Below are 13937 nucleotides of genomic sequence, written 5' to 3' on the forward strand. Positions count from 1 at the left end.
GCCACTGAAGGCGTATAGGTGTGGCATACACACACAGCTGTGACTCGCAGCGCTAGCTATACATGGTAAACGCTGGTTGAACACCCTCCTAAACTGACATTTTGAGGTTTACCGGCTCTGCCTGAAGCTACCTATGATCATCACACACGCTGACCTGGTTTTGACATGTCAATTATATGAGTTACAGTTTGTGGAGTGGAGCGGTTTAAGTGCTGCATTCACAAATAGTTGGTGAAAAAAAGGAACATTTACTCCTTTCAACAGTGGCCCAGGCAACATAAATACACTGGACTACATACTATCATCATTAAGGAGAGATGATTCTTTGCACTCATAAAATGCATCTACCAGAAAGTCCCACTTTTGTTTAAGCTTAAAACTATTCATATTTTGACAGAGTCTTCATTTCTTTTCCAGAAGGAACCACATGGAGTACTGACAGCTCCAACAGAACCAGCAGCTGGCTGGTGTTGAGAAATCTCACCCCACAAGTACGCAGCCTAATTCTAAAGTCACCGTTCTAGCAAGACATATTAAGAATATAAAACATGTGCTCGTAAATCATTGTATGAGATGATTAAACTTGCTTATTAGTTCTTACTGTAATAACAGCTCATTTCTTCTTTGTGCAGATTGATGGTTCGACTCTGCGGACCCTGTGCATGCAGCACGGCCCTCTGATCACATTCCATCTCAACCTGACACAGGGCAACGCCGTGGTGCGCTACAGCTCCAAGGACGAGGCCGCCAAAGCCCAGAAGTCTCTGCACATGTAAGCCTCGACCAAACTGGGCCTAGGAGACTGCGGTTTCACATTTGTTTACTTTTTTTCTTATATTGTGTGGACTTCTTATTATTAGAGTGAAGTCACTTTAGCCAAGAAAAAAAAACGGTAAACGGGGGACTTGCGGGAAAGCCCATTGTTCCTGATTCCTAACACTTCAGCTTTTTGGATCAATGCTATTTTAGTATCCTGGCAGTCACATGGTGTAGATGAGGAGTCATGCTGTAGTCATATGTGTTACAGTATAATATTTCAGATGAAATGATTTCAGGAAATGAAAAATGAGAATGAAATGAAAGGGTAAATTACCATGGTAGAACCAGTGTCAAATAACTGAATCTTCTCTGTAAACATGAAGGTTTTGGCCTAATTTAGTCTTTCTAATAGTGACAGCCAAAAATATTAGCTGTCGTGGAAGCAAAATGCAAAATGCTTGACCCACGTTTCATTCTGTAGTTAAGGGAGCACCTAAGCAAAGCTTGACAGCATGGTCAACCCCGAATGAACAGTCTCCTTAATGTTTCATGAAAATGTCTTGATCCAGGCTTGTATTTTTCATCTCGCAGGTGTGTGCTCGGAAACACCACTATCCTGGCAGAGTTTGCCGGTGAAGAGGAGGTGAACCGCTTCTTTGCACAAGGCCAGTCGCTGGGGGCGAACACCACTAGCTGGCAGGCCAACCCCGGAACCAATCAGAACCGCATGGGTGGGGCAGCGCAGTCCCACTCCATCGGCCAGTGGAGCAGCGGCGGCGGCGGCAAAGCCAACGGAGGCGACCTGCTGTGGGGCGGCGTGCCCCAGTACTCCAGCCTGTGGGGGCCGCCGAGCGGGGAGGACGCCCGCGTGATCGGAAGCCCCACCCCCATCAACACCCTGCTGCCTGGAGATCTGCTGAGTGGGGAGTCCATGTAAGACGATGCCACGATACACTAACCAGCCATCTCACCGCCACCAAGTCATGTAAGCCATCAGCGGTGGGTGGGGGGGGGAAAGAAAGCATACAAAACAAACTAAATAAAAATAAATTCAGTATGAACAGGAGCAAAACCCAAGCAAATCATGTGGTGATAATCAGTATCAATTTGAACTGTTTTGAACTGTGAATTGTGAATCAGAAGGCGGGGGTCCCTACACACAGACTGAAGACTCCAGTCCTTCTCTTTCACTCGTGTCCTTTTCTTTGTTTACGTCTTTTGGAAGAAAACTATTTTTTTTCCTTTTTGGTATTTTCAAATGCATCATAAAACAAACTGAGAGACACAACGCAAAGAAACCTTTTTTTTATGTATTTTTCTTTTTTTTTCATAAGTATACATGACATTCTGTGTGAAGTGTTTTTAGGAGAAGCAATCAAAAGCTTTCCTTTTCCCTTCGAAACAAGAAAACATCCCAAAATAAGACTTAAAATGACCATTCCCAGCATGCCCATGGCCAATGATGTGGTTCAACGACCTTTATTGGTTATGTTAATGTTTGTTTCTCAGCACTAATATTAGCCTTAAGTGCTCTCTGGCCCAGGTCCTTCCCAAGCCGCCTTTTTTAGTTTTGTAACTAAAGAAATAGCTGAAATCTTGCACAGTTTCACCTCTGAGCCAGCAAGTGGTACAGGACACGACTGGTGACCACGCCTGTCACTGGGCTGTAAGAAGGCCTGGCCACGTGACTGGCCCTACCAATCATCAGCTTAATTATTTTAACACAGCTGATCAATGTTCTTTGTGGGTTTTGGATCCTAACTCGTCTTTTGATACCTGTCGTAACATATAAGCTGAGAGAAGATTATTTGCCGGCCTCTCTTTGTCTCCACTATGTAATTGAGGCGGCACCAAATCGTTGAGGTCTGAAAGGCCAGATCCTACGGGTCGCTTTCAGCTTGAAACCCAGTCGCCTGCTGGTGCTTGGCTGGATTTCCTGTTGCTCGCTCTGTGGAACCCAGTGGTCAGTATGGTCGGCCCATTTCGGGAGGAAAAAAAGAGAACACAATTTCACCTTCATGTGACAGTAACATTGTGCAATATACGCCATAGATCTTTCTTCCGTCCATACTCGATGTCCACCGTAGCTGGATTCTCTTTTATTAGTTTTTTTGTTGTTGTTGTTGCTGATTGCAGCAAAAGACTTTGGAACTTCACAGACTTTACCCCTTTTCAACAACCTGGATTCCTTCCAGGCCACCTATCCCCCCTGAAACTGTTGGGAAAAACACTGCAAAGAGGAAGAGGCAGCAGTTGTAACTGTGCATGCAGCAAACTAAAGACTGAAGAGTGAAACTGGGCACACAGCAATGCACACTTCCTCTCTGCACGCCACAGCCACACCCAACAGAGACTGAATCCACAGCGGGGCCGGACGGCTCTGGGTATCTGGCACAATACCAAATAAGAGGGGTTTCTCCTAATGCAGTAGACCTACGAGTGTTCCTTGCGTTTGGTACTGTACAAACAGAAGAGACTAAGACTTTTATAAATTCAAAGGGTTTTATCATAGCACTTAAGAAGAGCAAATCACTTCAACTGCAATCCAGTAAATCAAATAAGGAGCAGCAAATAACACTGAAAAAAAACAACGGAAAAAAAAACAAGTACTGCTCTTTTATGTACTGTATCTGTTCCATTAAAATGTGTCTGGTGTTGTTCCTCTGGTAGCAAGATGAAGGGAAACTAAACTGAAATGCACCATAGGACTTTGTGGGGGTACTGCAGTCTATGATTCGTGTTTATCAAAGTGAATATCACTGTTACTCCAAATGTTTCGCCTTGTTCTGTTTGGAGGCACTAGACTTGCAACGTCGGCTGTCCCGCCGGCCAGTGGGTCAGTCAGTGGGTGGGTGGGTGAGTCAGAGTGTGTGTGGGGGGGGGTGCGTACGCTGCCTCCTCCTCCTGGGCTCCGTTTGACCCTCCCTCAGTCTGGCCAAAAACACAAAAGCAGCTCCTCGAAGACTGGCCAGTCGCAGCTCTCCTCTGGGAGTCCCCCACCCCGACCCCCACCCCGACCCCGTCACCCTGACCCATCTATGCCCATCTCCCAGCTCTTTGGCACAAGGAGCTGGAAGGTGTTTGTGTTCGTTTCGTGTTCTATGCTTAACTTTTGTCTACATGCAGTGGTCTACGAAATACCGGCTGCTGAACTAGCCCCGTTCACTGTTCATATGCAGAACACTTTGGTCAGAGGTGCCTCTGTATGTTCATCCTGTGTATTGAATGCAAAACGAGGATCAATACTACAGACCGTTATTGATTGTCTATTTGTTTTTCACTGATCATGCTTTTGTGTTTGACAGTATTCTGTAGAACTTCCAGGTAGTATCTTGAGATGTGTGTTATTATTGTTTCTAGGATGAAAAATGGGTGTCTCAGACACGGGTGTGGGTGTTTGTCGCTCCAAGCTGCTCCACCTGCCCACAGGCTGTCCTCCCTCACTCTTTGCCCAGCTGCTACGCTATAGCCCCCTGCTCCACCTCTACCAGACCCAGTAGCCCCCCCCCCACCCCCCCCCCCCCCCCCACCCCCCCCACCCCTCACCCCGACCAGGCACCAACGAGCCCTTGAATCTGTTTCTATGCAAAAGTCTAGAGCCTGGGGCCCTTTATAGCACGCCAAACCTGACTCTGGAACAAGCACTCCTCCCAGAGCTTGGCAAACCTTTGTCGCTGCCCCCCCACCACACCCCCCCATGTGCGCTTCTGTCAGCAGTCCAGAATGGCTGTGGTTTCTGTAAAGTCAGGCTAAGCCACCAGAACACTGTCCTGTACGAAAGTCCGAACACTTTATCAAAGGTCGGCCTTTCTCTCTGCGCTGAAGACGCTTCTGTCCGGCTTGATCTCAGGGTAGGGGAGTTGACCATAGTATGAGATGCAGCTCTCCGTATCTGTCCTTTCTACTGTGAGAGCGAAGTCTTAAATTACAAGGCCGTCTGTGCAGCAGAGCTCACGCCTTGAACTTAAACCCAATTGGAAGAGAAAAGGCTGGAGGTGAAGGTGGCCTGTCACTTCTGTTTAGGGGCTCGTACTTGCATGGAAACGATGCCAACTTATCGTGCCAATATATAGATTTGCTGTGACTTTTGCAGACAGCACTTCTGTTCCCTGAATGAATGAACTTTGAGAACCTTTGCAGAAGGTGCAGCGGGGGACAGGAGGGATCAAACAAATGGGCGGCAACATCACACGCTTAAATGACTGAGATTCAGTTTTGTTGTTTTGGTTTTTGTTTTGTTTTTTTTAATTCATGCTTTGGTGGGGAATGCCCCACGCTAAGGAGAAATCTTCACTCAGTTGGGGGTTCAAGTTTGCTACAGTGCACAGTTGATGATGGGTAATCCCGGGTACGTATTTTTTTAAAACCAAAAATGAAATCGCATTTTAACGTCATTTTTATGAAGTTTGACATAAAAATTTTAAAAAATGCTAAAAAAGCTAAATGAAAAAAAAACTATAATATGTTAAAGCTCTGCACTTCTAGCTGAAATGTCTCTGGTCGTCAGCCTCTGCTACCTACATCTAAAGGAGTGGAGTGGTGGCCAGGGTGCCTTTTTGTGGATGCTGTATTTATCTTTTTATGTTTGTGTCCTGCTCAAAGCGGGGCCCACTGAACTGTACGTTTCCACAGACCCTGATGGCTTGGGCCCACTGTATCAGCCCCACTCACCCCGCTCTGCATCAGCAGGAGGGGAGGGGCACATTTCAAGAGGTACAAAGTCTTAAAATCATTAAAATAAAAAAACTGTTGAAAAATAAACAAAAAAACAAAGAAAACAGGAAAAGGCTACCTTTCAGGACTCGCAGTCCTGCAGCACACAAGCAAAAATCACTATTGCCTGTTTCTGTAACTGCCTTGATCCAAGCTCAGACAGACCCAATAGCCGAGGACCTCCCAGCATCCTGTACTAACTGGAGAACCCTAACAGTGAAGGGGGTTTCCCATGCTGCACCAGCATCGAGAGGCTCTCCTCTCTACAGCTCTGTTCTAGATAACAGTATATATGTATACACTACACACACGCACACACATGTACATTTATACTGTGAGTATATTGTGTGGTATCACCTCTGCAGACTTCTTGGATCGTAACCGCTGAAAGTTTTCATTTTTGTTTAGAATAGTCTTGGTTTGATACAGCTGAAAATGAGCAATATATATATATATATACACATATACATATATATATTTTCCCCGCAAATAAATGATAGAAAGGAAGGAATTTGGGTCGGGTGTAAACTGATACTTGATTGACAGAAAGCTGCGTCTTTCTTGTGGAGTTGGATATGCACGTTCTGATTTTGATGACATATTACAGTACTATGAAGTGCTTGTACTGTCTATATGAGTACTTGTTTGTTGATTAGCCTATTCAAAAGCCCAAACAGAATCGACTGGTTAGATGCATTGTTTTTACCCAGTTAATTAAAAAAAATCATAAACATATCAAAACAAAATAAAATATTGACCACAAATACTTGAATCATCGAGCGCCAATAACGTAATGTGAAGACAGTCGTTCTGTTTTTGTTCTCTCCATCTGACAGGTACACTTGGAGGCTTTAGAGAATATCAGAAATGTACTGCATTACAGTAACAAACGAAACGTTTGGGTTAAAAAAAATGCAAAAGTCTTTGTAGATGTGTGCTTGAAAGTCAGATGTTTGTATGAATGTGTGCACAAGACACTGTTTGTGTGCAGGGCTCACGGCCTGCTGTTCCGTTCCACTCAGTACGATCGGGTTTATGTTGGTTTTGGTCTTTGTTGTTGTTTTTTTTTTTTTGTTGCTGTTGTTCTGTCAAACTATTCTGATGGACATTGTTAATATCTTCTAACGTTGCACTGAGTGTCTCCTGCCCCTCACTCAGCTAATCGTAGGTGAACGAGTTCAAGTACAGAGGGGAGATCATGACAATTCATGTGTACATGTTTACTCAAGGACTTAATGGATTTCTTTTTTTTTTTGTTCTTTTTCATTTTATCTGTAAAAAGTTTATCTACCTTATAGTGGCTTTTATGTGAAATAATCCAAAACAAGGATTATCTTTGAGTATTGCACCATTATGTTTTACTTGTAGAAAAAAACTGAGGTTAAAAAAAAATTTAAACTTTTAAAACTGTTTAAAAAAAAACAAAAAAATTCTATAAAAGGAGAAAAAAACAAAGACCTGTGGCCATAGATAGCTGTAGAAGGACTAGTAATCCTTATGTTAACTTCATGGAGAAATGGAAAGGGAGTTTGTTACAGGACTCATTTCAGAGGTGCCTATCTTTTCTGTTTTGCAAAAGCCACCGTCGTTTACAAGCATTTCATTTGTGTGACGTTCAAGGAATTTATAACAGGAATGTTGTACAAAAGGTCATCTTCCATTAAATATGGACATAAAATTTTGCAAACTGAAGATTTATGCTACTTTCAGAACTCTGGGATTGATCAGTGTTGTGTCATGTTTCCGTTGACAGACTATTCGTGTTGTGATGCGTTTTCTTTGTTTTCTATAAGCGACGCAGTTTGCTCTCGATCTTGCACACTCATAGAAGTTGTGGATTTTGTCTCAGGAAGGCCACGGTTCCAGATACCAATTCCATCAACTCAAGGTTTAATGTTTGTGTGGGGGAAAATACTGAAAATGAATCTCCAGCAAGGCACTAATGGTTATGAGTTCAGCCGAATCTAGAGAACCATTGTTTCTTTAAAACAACAAAATGTTCGTAGCAAGTTACATATTTACCAAATAAGACTGAGAAGAAACGTTGAAGAGTGGAATGCTTTACAAATCTAAGTACAAAATTGCTTTACATTTAAACAATGATGAATTGTTTGGTTGGCGACAGAGTGTTTGGTGTTTTTATGTTTTTGTTGTCAATCATCTGTCCTCTCTGTTAACACGCGTGCTCCTGTGACAGATTTTCAGTAGTGGAGAGATTTCTTAAACATGTAAAAGAAGGTTTTTCGCAGGCAGGTGGAGGTGGGAGAGTGAAGCTGGTTTTCAAAAGGATCATGATCTATGCACAAGTGGGAAGGACGAGTCCAAAGCCCGCGAGCCGTTCCGCGGCCGCCTGTCGACTCACACTGGGGTTCAGGGTTCCACGTAGTGTGGTTCTTGTGTTGTCTCTTGCTCAGATTTCCTCCACTCTACTTTCTTCCCCCTCCTTCTCATCATCGTCATAATCATCATCATCATCATCATCTGATGTTTTAGCAAACGTTACATTGCATTGTCATGCTGTGTAATCCTTAACCAATGAGCGCTTATCCTTCTGCTAAAGCACTGTGGGTTGTACTGAAAAAAAAGCCCATGACTTTTAAGGCTGTCTGTTTTTTAAGGGGAGGGGGGAGGGAGGGGAGGGACTTTGCCTTTGCCTTTCTCTTTACTTTGGAAAAAACATTAAGGAAAAATGTCTGTAACTGAAATACAAAGTTGTGGCTTTTAATGTTGTTCTTTTTTTCTCCTCATAGAATGTGATTGTTAAGGACATGCACCGAAAAAAAATGTTTCCATGGATTATGGAGCTTCTTTCGGACTATATTAATAAATTACGACTTTTCTTGGCTGTTACTGCCTGTCCCGTTTGTTTGATTCGTTTGTGATGATTTTAGAGTCCTATCGTGATCATGCAGCGCTGGTGACACCACAGTGAACTGTGGGTGATTTCTCCCACGTTCCTCTTTGCTGTACTGTCCTGTGTAATTCTGTAACGCAACACTGGATTTGTTTTTTCTTCATATTATTGTAGCATCGCTGTGTTCTTTCGTGTGAGTATTCAAAAGCAGCATACAAGTCAACATATACTTGCAAGAATTTGTAGACTCAGAAAATATAGATGCAAAGTATGAAAATGTATGCTTTAATAAGAAAAGTATCACTTAAGATAAAAAGAATCTATATATTTATATATATATTTAAAAAGATTCAAATTTCCCTCAAAGTCATATGAGTATCTATAAATCTATACCTTCTATCTTCAATAACAATGTAATAAATTGAGTTAATAGCATTTTGGATAAATATAATATATGTACAAAAATCCCTCATGTTTGATGTGAAGCACATCATAGAACTCTCACGAGCGTTTATAACCAGGTGTTCAAACACCATATCACATATATCAAGTCTCGTGCAGGCTTCAGCGCTGAGGTGTTACTTCTGGGCCTCGGTGCGGGGGCTCAGGGCTCCACTCGGCCTCTCGTAATAGTTTTCGGGGCAGGGTTTCTTCAGGCTGCAGTTCCTGTACTCTGAGGCGTCCGTTTCGTCCAGGCGGCCGGGCGCGCGCTTGCCCCGGAGGGGCTGCACCCCCGTCATCTCCTCGTAGATGGGGGCGGGAGGGCGCGACTTGCTGCCGCGGCGCGTCTTCCTCCGCTGGAGCGAAACAAATCAGTGAGAGCAACAAACGGAGTTAACGGCTGCTCGAGATTTCCTGTGTTAAAATCACAGTTTTTCATTTTCTCTCTCGCTGCATCCGTCCATGAGAGGATTATGATTATGAGCGTTATTCTTACTGTAACGTGTTAGCGGCACATGAGAAACATACAGTAAAAATCCATAAAAATACAGTAGTTTAGCTCTAATATTAAATCATATCCATTCAAGTTTCACTACCTTCTTCCCTGACTTTTAGGACAAACATGCTGACAACTGACAGCAGCCCGTGTTGAAACTGCAGCGGTTTGCGGTGAGCTGCAGAGGAAGTGCGGCACGCTCTGTGCGAGCAGGTGCTGTTTGTCACTAGACACGTTATTCTCGAGCGCCGTCGCAACGGCACATGACGGAGCTGTGAAATGGGCTCACTTTGAAAACCACCAGGAGCCCGAGCAGGAGCAGGAGCAGGAGGAGGACGGCCACGGCCGAGAAGAGGGCGTAGGTCAGCGTGGAGTGGCCGGAGCAGCCGCACGCTTCGCCTGCGGAGACACAGGCAGCGCGGTTTGAGGTGGAAAAAGCGGAGGCAAACTCCCGTTACCTGGTTTACAATGGCAACATTGTTATTATATTTCAGAAGATCTAGATGTGCTTAGGATGGACAATGAAATTGGTACTTGTGAGTGGTGGTTTATGCTCAAGACGTCAACTGTCTTGAAGAAAAAGAGAACTCACAGTTGTGAAATCTGTAAATTCCAGTCTTATCCACATAATTACTTCATTTCCCACAAATGCATTACTAATACAAATACAATATTTACAAATATTATTCACACACTTTGTATATATTTTGCACAAATTCACTTTTTGGAGGTCTGTGTTTCTGGACGCCCTCCTCACTGAAATGAGCAGTGACATTTAACCTTTGACCCCTGTGGTTGACGTTTTAAACGCCTCTGTAGGATGCGGAGCGAGCTCCGACGCCAGCCTCGCGTCCTGTCAACACGCCGCTCCACTCTACTACGTCACGATCAGCTGACGCGACCCACCTTGCACGGAAACAAAGAACGCGCGTCCCCCCAGACCGGCGCCTCCGTCGGGCCCGCCGTGCGCGTGCAGCTGGCAGCTGTACAGGGCGCTGTCGTCCGGCTGCAGCCGCCGCAGGGTGACGTTGTAGGCGAAGCCGCCGGGGCGCGGCGTCAGCGACAGGCGCACGTTCTCCGCCGGGAACCGGGCGCCGGGGGAGGCGGAGCTGCTGCCGTGGTGCTGGTGGCTGGAGGTGTACAGGAGCTCCACGGGCTCACGCGCCCTCTGCCGCCTCAGGGTCACCGCCTCCGCGGCCGAGCGCTGCCCTCGCGGGGGGACACAGGGCAGCACGGCCGAGCCCCCCGCACACGTCTGAACCAGCTCTATGACCGCAGGCGCCGGGGCTTCTCCGAGTGAAGGGAATGAGAAATACGGATGTAGTGCACAGGCGCATCACCACGCTGTTAGAATAGTGTGAGAATGTGGAGTGCAGCTGTGATCGCGAGCCCTTCACGCAGAGTGTGTATGGAAACAACAGCACCGCGCGCCGCTGATGCGCTCGTCCACCTGCGGACGCGCCCCGTGCGTTGCGGCGCGCGCAGCGTGCGTGCGGGTGCGAGTGGAACCCTCACCTGCGTGAACCAGCAGGAAGAACTCGGTCTTCCCCGGCACCCGTAGGTCCTCGGAGGACGGGTTGTTCACCAGAAACTCGCAGCGGTACCGGTCCGTGTCGCTGGGCCTCAGCCGGGAGACGGTCACGTTGAGCGCGTGGTCGGCGGGGTCCCCGCTCACGGCGGTGCGGTTGCTGTCGGCGTCGTCGAACACCGTGGCCGCGGTGGCGGTGTACATGTAGAGCACGTCGCCGCGGCGCAGCCAGCCGCGCTTCAGGTACGCGCCGTAGGGCGCCTGCGCCCCCGGTTCGACCGCGCACGGCAGAACCACGGACTCGCCCTCGTGCCGCTCCAGGAACGCAATTTCACCGAGAACTTGACAGAAGCAGAAAAAAACGTGTTAGAGTCGCATGAAAATTAATTTAATTAATTAGGTCCCCATTTATTTAAACTTGTTTTTTTTTTCTTGTGCACCCTTTAAAAACAAATGAATTGTCCCAGAGAAGATCTAGAGAAGATTCAGTACTCACCAAACCCTGGAACCAGGAGCAGAGTCCACAGAAAAGGCCACTGGGTCCGGGTCATCATTAACACCGTCAGAAAACACTAAATAAGAGCCTGGTGGAGGTCAGTCATGACAGCACACACATATGCTCGCGCTCACAATGAACGTTAAAGACTGAGGTTAACTGTACGTGACATGAAGAGGAACTCCATCAGGCTCCACCTTTCAACCTCAAGGAGACGCCGCACGCCGTAAACCAGTCTCTGAGCCATTCACTCATAAATGATACACAAAGCAGCAGCAGCAGCACACTGGCCCCGACCTGTCCTGAAGCTCCCACTCCTCAAGCTGGAACTGACCTCCCACTGACCTTAATCAGTTTAATTCACAAAATAAATTTGAAATTTGCATGGATTGTTTTTTTCATGCTTTAGGAAGATGTGTCAATTGAGAACAAATGTTTGCATAACCACAGAGGAAATGATGGTTAGCAGTCCGTGAACAGGATATGCCTGCTTTTTCATGATAACACGCACTATCGTTACTATTATTGTTGTTATCATGATGTTATAATAAAATAATTCAAATTATAATAATATATTTATAACAACCAACAATATTAAACGTTATTATTGGGTTTGACTAAAGTTATATATTTTCCAGTGGCGACCACCTGAAGCAACTATAACAGCATATTGTTTTTATTTAACGATAATTAATGATTTTAAAGTCAAAAACGTATAATAAGGAAAGCATCATTTATCATTCAAGAGGAAAATGAGGGGTGGTTTAAAAGAGCTGTTCACACACAGGAAGAGAAAAATGCTTTTAGGTGCAGTTGTTTTAGCTTTAACCAGACATTTTGCACCGTGGTTGAAGCTCTTCTATCAGTGAACAGGATCAGCACAAACAAGCCACTCGGAGACAATTGTTTTCTCATGGTCCACCAGGAAACCACAGTCATAAAGGTTGAAGCAGGTGGTTTTTAAGCGACTGTTTCACTTAAAGAAGAGACAAAAAGTTATCTCCAAGAACCATTTGTTCCCTTTTTTGGGCGGAAAATTCACTCTCACCTGCGTCTGTTTGTTCCCGTTTGCGTCGACGCTTTGCTGCCAGCGGCACTTTGAATACAATCAACGTATTAGAGCAAAAGTTGTCGAGTCGAGATGTCGCTGATAACTTAAAACCACCATGTCTTGCACTATATAAATGCATGTGTGATGTACCTTTGGTAACTTTACACCAGAAAGTCTAAAAGTACTGCATAACAAGCCGGTCCGAGCTTTTATCAACCACCTCACGTTAAAATAGACATAGAAAATCACACCCAAGTAATTTTTAATCTGGAAGTGTAATTACGCCCCCTTCTCCCCCCACCACCACCACGTCACAGAGCTCCGAGAGCCGTCACTTCATCTGAAGTGATGGCTAATACTGCTGGCCCCTCTCTGATTGGCTGCTCCTATTAACACTTACGTTAATTACCGTGTCTTCAGCAGGAGACATCATCAGGTGGTCGATCCGTGTCATCAGTCTACTTTCGACTCGGTGTCAAACCAGCGCCATCTGGCTGAATTTACCCACCAGCGTCGTCCTCTGGTTGCTCACTGTTGTGAAAAACGCATGTCGTCCGAGAGCACGAGGACTGAATTGACTTACTGCCAGAACCAGTAGGAGCTCCTCTGTGAAAAGTCTACTACCTAATCAAATTATTCCTAATTTCCCAGAGCAGGAAAATACTGAAAAGTTCTCTGGGAACTTACAAAGGGGAATCACGGCACCTACAGTGGCTCAGGAACCGCACTAGAACCGGTGTCAGAACCCTTAGTTGCCCCGCTGTGAACGCGCTTGTCTGACGTTCTGATGAAGCTGAGCAGGAAAAAGCTGTGATTGCACGTGCGTATCCTGCTGTGGCCGAGTCTCCAGTGTTACCAGGTACGGTTTAAATACAATGAAGCGGGCCTAGTTGTGATTTGCGTGTTTTAACCAACACGGGCCACTAGGTGACGCACTGGTTCTTCAATGGACCTGCTCTTAGACACTCAATGTTACTGCAGCACATTACACACAAGCAAAAAGACAACAGGCAATAAAAATGACCCCAAACCATTTATTAACCATCAACAAAGAGTGAAGTTACATTCACCGTGTTACTTTCTGACTACGATGCTTATGGGACAGCTTGTATTATTGTGATATTTGAGAATTGATTCAAGTGTGTCTCACCCACAAACAGTGTTTATATAATTTGTACACGTAAACTTTGCTCTTATTTTAAAACTGACTAAAATGATCAACATTTCCACTTGACTACACTTCTCTCTAAATCTGAATAACCAGAGATTAAAGAAAACGTAAAAAAAAAAAAGTCTTGGTAAACCTTCCATTGTTTAGACAAACCTGATGGAACGAGCAGTAAGTTTAATGACTCGTGATTAGTGGCAACAACTGACTGCTTCATTTTAAAAAAGGTGCTCATCCACCAAATTTAAAAGGTCAAAGTCACTCTGCACAAGAAATACTGATCAGAGCTTTGAACAAGTACAAGTCAGACAGTGTGACATTTAAACACTCGACTACTTACCATGTGTGTCCACTTTATACCAGACATTAAAACAAACCAAATCTTCCACATCAAGGTAATATAATATACATATTCTATATTCTGAAAGCAC

General features: G+C 45.0%; 2 protein-coding genes across 4 annotated transcripts in view; one reads left to right on the top strand and one right to left on the bottom strand.

The window, feature by feature from the left end:
• tnrc6c2 (trinucleotide repeat containing adaptor 6C2) overlaps positions 1–8322 on the top strand; it is a 42796-nt gene extending 34474 nt beyond the window's left edge. For 2 of the 3 annotated variants that reach the window (XM_029151402.3, XM_029151421.3), the window contains 3 exons: positions 418–491; positions 633–772; positions 1351–8322. In XM_029151402.3, the coding sequence (XP_029007235.1) occupies positions 418–491; positions 633–772; positions 1351–1696 (560 nt within the window). In that variant the 3' untranslated portion in view covers positions 1697–8322. The remainder of the gene's footprint in view (positions 1–417; positions 492–632; positions 773–1350) is intronic. The other variant, XM_029151411.3, reaches the window with a different exon arrangement.
• A 272-nt stretch (positions 8323–8594) lies between these two features.
• On the bottom strand, positions 8595–11516 carry cd7al (cd7 antigen-like). Its single transcript, XM_029151484.3, has 5 exons — positions 11288–11516; positions 10779–11132; positions 10170–10550; positions 9553–9662; positions 8595–9123 (listed from the first exon to the last, which is right to left on the bottom strand). The coding sequence occupies exons 1-5, from the start codon at positions 11343–11345 to the stop codon at positions 8905–8907; spliced, it is 1122 nt and encodes a 373-aa protein (XP_029007317.1). The 5' UTR covers positions 11346–11516; the 3' UTR covers positions 8595–8904.
• Positions 11517–13937: the final 2421 nt, after the last annotated feature.

Source organism: Betta splendens, chromosome 1, assembly GCF_900634795.4.
Source record: "Betta splendens chromosome 1, fBetSpl5.4, whole genome shotgun sequence".
Classification (NCBI taxonomy): Eukaryota; Metazoa; Chordata; class Actinopteri; order Anabantiformes; family Osphronemidae; genus Betta; species Betta splendens.